The sequence below is a fragment of the Camellia sinensis genome, chromosome 8, assembly GCF_055761805.1.
Source record: "Camellia sinensis isolate YWXY chromosome 8, ASM5576180v1, whole genome shotgun sequence".
NCBI lineage: Eukaryota > Viridiplantae > Streptophyta > Magnoliopsida > Ericales > Theaceae > Camellia > Camellia sinensis.
Window position 1 is genome coordinate 151,997,460 of NC_138968.1, and position 5,428 is coordinate 152,002,887.

The 5,428-nt window shown below is 50.5% G+C and overlaps 2 protein-coding genes across 2 annotated transcripts; both read left to right on the forward strand.

The window, feature by feature from the left end:
• Positions 1-2,482: 2,482 nt before the first annotated feature.
• Positions 2,483-3,835, forward strand: LOC145798188 (uncharacterized). Its single transcript, XM_082885678.1, has 2 exons — positions 2,483-3,619; positions 3,719-3,835. The coding sequence occupies exons 1-2, from the start codon at positions 2,483-2,485 to the stop codon at positions 3,833-3,835; spliced, it is 1,254 nt and encodes a 417-aa protein (XP_082741804.1).
• Positions 3,836-3,991: 156 nt separating this feature from the next.
• On the forward strand, positions 3,992-5,113 carry LOC145798189 (uncharacterized). Its single transcript, XM_082885679.1, has 2 exons — positions 3,992-4,472; positions 4,767-5,113. The coding sequence occupies exons 1-2, from the start codon at positions 3,992-3,994 to the stop codon at positions 5,111-5,113; spliced, it is 828 nt and encodes a 275-aa protein (XP_082741805.1).
• Positions 5,114-5,428: the final 315 nt, after the last annotated feature.

Genomic DNA, 5,428 nt, shown 5'->3' on the forward strand with positions numbered 1-5,428 from the left:
CTTCCCCCGCGTGCGCTGTCTGCGTCGTCCACGTGCGTGACTTGCGCCCTTTCACGCGCGCGTTAAGTCGCACCGCTTTAAGTCGCGCCACGTGCACTGCCACGCGCGAGCCTTGTGCTAAGCCGCACCATTTTCCGCGCTGGCTTGGCTGGTTTGACGGCTGAGTGTAAGGGTCTGTTTGTTTGTTTTTTTTTAATCTAGAATTGCGTTAAATGGTCATAAGTAATTCGTTATAGCTTTGTTTTAAGCGTGGTTGGTACTGTTAGACTCAAAATTAAATTTTCTATCTTCTGTAAAATTTTCAAAATTTTATGAAAATAAAAAATATTTTTCTTGAAATAATAATTCATTATTTCTGCTTTAAAATGCATCTGGTGTTGCATGATTAAGTTTCTGGAGCTGAAATTTTTACTATAGACCACTGTAATAGTTTACTATTTACTGGTATGGTTGTTGTATTTTCCCAGATTCTTGAATGTTTATTTATGATTTCATGTGTGTTTATTAATTATTTAAAATTCTAGAAAATATCAGAAAATTTCAGAAGTGATATACTTTCTGTTATGGCATAATCTGAATATTAAATACATCATATTGTTGTTTTTTGCCTAGAATTTCTAACATGTTGTGATTCGAATAGCATGATTAATTTTTTATTTGTTTAAATTCCATTATTAATTGTAACTGAGAGGGGAGATTTGGACCGGACTGTACGGTCGAGCTACAGTAACGCAGGTTGGTCAAAATCTCACGGTGCCGAGCTGTGTTCTCAATTGGCGCGGCCCCGACCTATCGTGTACATCCGAAGGGATTGGTCGACCAGGTATGGATTGAGGCCTGATCGAGCTATGACTGGGAAGGCATTCGGCTGGACGCGCAGTGATTTGAGGTGACCAAGCTAAGGCAGCCCGGGATAGACTTAGGGCGAGGCGAGGGTCGGCATGCTACCAACCCGTCAGCCGAGATGGCCCAGCTTCATATAACTAAGAATGAAGGTAGAACGGGAAAAGGCCGGCATGCCTCGCGGCCGGTCAACCAGGACTGATCGGTCCTACGCAGCTCGGCCATGAGCATCACACTCTTGCCCCTTGTCAAGGGACAGGTCGGCGATACATAGCTCGGTTTTGTTATCTGCGGTGGCAATTCCCCACAAGGAATAGGTCGGTTGCGGTACTCCGATTGAGTGTGCCACCTGGGCCAATGGCGTGAGGGAGAGAAAATCTGCTCCAAGCACACGTCAATACCGTTTGGCAGTTCTGCGTGTACTGGTGGGAGGACTAGGCCTTTACACGCGTAAGGTGGTGAGAGGCAAGCACTGCCACCTGTCCAGGGAAGGACAACAGAGGTAGTGCGCGCATAATCTTGAGGCTGCATGGCCAGCCTAGAAAGAGGGGTGGAAAATGAACGTTAGAAGTAAGCAATTTGCGTCATCTTAAACACACACACTCTCTCTAACAACCTTCTTCTTCCTCAAGTGATCTGACCTGATCGTCGGAGGGTCTATCCGGCACACCACCGCCGGGCAGCTCACCGTTCTCTGTGTTGCCAGGTTAGACGTCGTCACGTAAAGCTTGGAGTCTAAGGAGTACGGAAAACAGTGGACATTTCGCCCCCGTACAATTGGCGCCGTCTGTGGGAAACTCTTTGATACTCAAACCTTGTTTTTCAAGCTTCTTCGACCATTTCCATGGCCAATAACGACGAAACTCCACTGTCCGTCGTCGATGGCGTCACACCAGAGTTTGTCTGACGGAGAGAAGGCCCCCCGAATGTTTCAGCCATGGCGGGCCTAGAAACTTCTTCGCGTGGTGCGCGAGACAAACGCGGAAAGAGTACTGATCGCTCGAAGAGTCCAGAAGGCCGTTGACGTCGGGGGGAATCCCGTGCGCAGCGCCTGGAGCACAAACTCAAAGACCAAGACGCCCTCATTCGCAAGATGGCGGCAGAGATGGAGGTGCTGAAGCGCCAGATTAAGGGAAAGGGTGTTGCGGGAGAGGGCAACCTCAGTGAGCGCACCCCGTCCCCTCGTTCTAGCAGTAGCTGCCAGGAGAGGACTCACTCTCTCTTCGTCACCCGAAACTATGCGGTTGGAGATTCCGACCAAAGAGAGGGCAGGTCCCTCACTCGCGACAGCACCTACCGCCCCTCACGCCCGTCGCCAACGTCGCGATACTCTTTCTCCACACGTTCCAGAGACCTGAGAGATGTATCAGAGGAGAGGGCGCGCCGTCGAGAGGCTCAGAGAGTGCCAGCGTTGCAGAGGTTGAGCCCCCCAGTTCATTGTAGCGAAGAAGTGGCGATGCCAACGCCCAAAGCAATGGCCCATGCGCCAGTGGACAAAGAGCTGGCGTGACTTACAGCCACGTCGTTGTCTCCGGAAATTGAGAGTACACCACTCCCTGCCGGATTCCACCAGCCTAAGTTCACCTTGTACGACGACAAGACGGATTCGTACATACACGTGAGTCATTACCGGCAGGTAATGGCTGGCCATCGGTGCAATGACGCCTTGATGTGCCTCATATTCCGGGCAAGCTTGGGAGAACTGGGCTTGAAGTGGTTCGAAAGGCTCTCGGAGGGGAGTATCGAGGGGTGGCAGCAACTAGTGGAAGCTTTCGTTACTAGATTCAAAACCAACACTCGAACGCCGAAGGAGGTCGATCATCTTCTGGGCATCAAGATGGAGTCAGGAGGATCATTGAAGGCATACAACGCGAAGTACTGGGAAACTTACAACGAAATTCTCGACTGCCCTACCAATCTGGTGATCACTCAATACAAGCGGGGTCTCCCAGTCGGACATAGGCTGCGAGATTCGCTCACAATGCACCAACCCATAACCATGGAGTCCTTGATGCAGCGGATCAATGAGCACATTCGTGTGGAGGATGATGTGGCCTTCGCGACCGAAAAGGTTAATCCGATCGCAGCGGACAGAAGGGTGGCAGGGAAAGTTCACTCGTTCGAGCAGGAGGATAACCGCCCACGCGACCGGTCAAAAGATCAACGTCGTGGCCCAAACCGCGGTGATAGAAACAAAGGTCGTAGAAACGACCGAACTGACGCTCAGCGTGATGCAGAGGAGGATGCCAAGAGAAAATTGAAGGCGCAGACTGGAATCACCACGGTCTTTAAAATCCCTATCTACCGCATTTTGAGTGAGATCAGAGGTGAGCCTTTTGTCCGCTGGCCGGCCAAGTTGGGAAGTGCACAGAGAGGCTTCAATTCAAAATATCGCTGCACCTTCCATGAAGAACAGGGGCACCGAACAGAGGACTGCTTGCCGCTCAAACAATATCTGGAGGAGCTGGTGGCGGCGAAGCATCTTGACCAATACATAGATGGGGGTATGAAAGCCGCCCCACAGGGACAAACCCAACCAAATGGCCTAACCGCCCTGGATGCGGCGCCGCAAGGTGTAATCAACGTCATCCATGGCATCATTGAACCAGCGAGGGTTTGCGAGCTTAGAGGGATGATTAAGAAAGCCGAGCACATGAGGGAAGTGCTCTCTGTCCGGCCCGCTGTGAAAAAGGGCAAGACCGAGGAGAAAGACATCCTTACCTTCTCGAGCAAGGATTTGGAAAGGATCCAGATGCCCCACAATGATGCCCTAGTAGTAACTCTTCGCGTCAAAGACTTTGACATCAAGAGAATCTTGATCGACCAGGGGAGTTCAGTCGAAATTATGTATTATGATGCGTTCAAACAAATGAAGTTGGAGGACAAGGACTTAGCCCCTGCGACGTCCCCTTTGGTTGGCTTCAACTCTCAGCCAGAATGGCCGATCGGAAAGATCATTTTGCCGATCAAAGCTGGTTCAGTCGTAAAGTAAGTGGAATTCTGGGTGCTCAAGGTTCCATCCACTTATAACTTAATTTTGGGCAGAGGCTGGTTACACGCCATGCGAGCAGTTGCGTCAACCTTCCATTAAGTTATTCGCTTTCCGGCGCCTACCGGGCAGATCGAAGAGGTTTGGGGAGACCATACGATGGCAAAACAATGCTTCGTTGCGGTAAATGGCAGCCGAGCAGCCAAAGGGTTTGTCCAAATGATTGTGGGACCCGAGGGAAAGGAGGTCCTTGAAGACGTAGGAAGGAAGGCCGAGGAAAAATCGGTCGAGAATTTGGTAGAAGTGCGCATTGATGAGAACGACCCAACTAAGTTCTTTCTCTTGGGATCATCTTTATCTAGCGCCGAGCGGATAGATTATGTCCACTTCTTGGTTTCCAATTTAGAGGCTTTTGCGTGGACGCCTTACGACATGCCTGGCGTCGACCCCAGCTTTATTTGCCACCAGTTGAATGTCTTCCCAAATGCGCGGCTGGTCATTCAGAGGACTCGCCGCTCGGCTCTGCACCATGCCGAGGTAGTGGCAGAGGAGGTCAAAAATTTGTTGGACGCAGGAGCGATAGAAGAAGTGCAATACCCTCAATGGATATCCAATACGGTGGTGGTCCTGAAAAAGAATGGCAAGTGGCGAGTCTGCATTGACTACAAGACGGTTAACCGTGCATGTCCAAAGGATAGCTTCCCCCTCCCTCGGATTGACCAGCTGGTGGACTTGACCGCTGGCCATCAGAGGTTTAGCTTCCTGGATACATATCGCGGCTACCACCAGATAGCCATGTATGAACCGGACTGAGAGATTACGTCGTTCATTACTCCTAGAGGCCTGTATTGTTATAAAGTCATGCCGTTCGGACTGAAGAACGCCGGGGCAACTTTTCAGAGGATGGTGACAAAGATGTTCGCTCCTTTTTTAGGACGAACAATGGAGGCCTACATCAACGATATGGTGGTAAAGAGTAAGGAGAAGTCTCAACACCTCGCTGACCTAGCAGAAATGTTTGCCATACTTAAGCACCACAAACTTTGTTTGAATGCCTCCAAGTGCGCCTTCGGAGTCGGCACCGGGAAGTTTCTGGGGTTCCTGGTCACAAATCGAGGGATTGAAGCTGACCCATCACAGATCAAGGCTATACAAGAGCTGGAGCACCCAAACTCCACAAAGGACGTGCAATATCTTGCCGGGATGGCAGCCGTGCTGAACAGATTTATCAGCCGGTCTTCAAATCGTTGCAGGCCTTTCTTTAAAACTTTAAAGGCCTAGTTCTCTGTTGGCTCACAAGTGGGAGAAGGGCGAAGAACGACCGAACTAGAGGAGCCGGGTGACTTCTTAGAAGACGGACTCAACCAAGACAAGGAAAGAGACCAGAATGAACCGATCAGAGACTTGGAACTAAGAAGCTCCCTGAACCCCTCTGATTGTTGGAAGCTGTTTATTGGCGAGATGTGGAAGCTCTTCGTCGATGGGGCATCCAACAGACATGGGGCCAGGCTGGGCATCGTACTGACTTCACCGGATGGGCTGATTATCGAGCAGGCAATTACCCTCGGCTTCCCAGCATCCAACAACGAAGCGGAG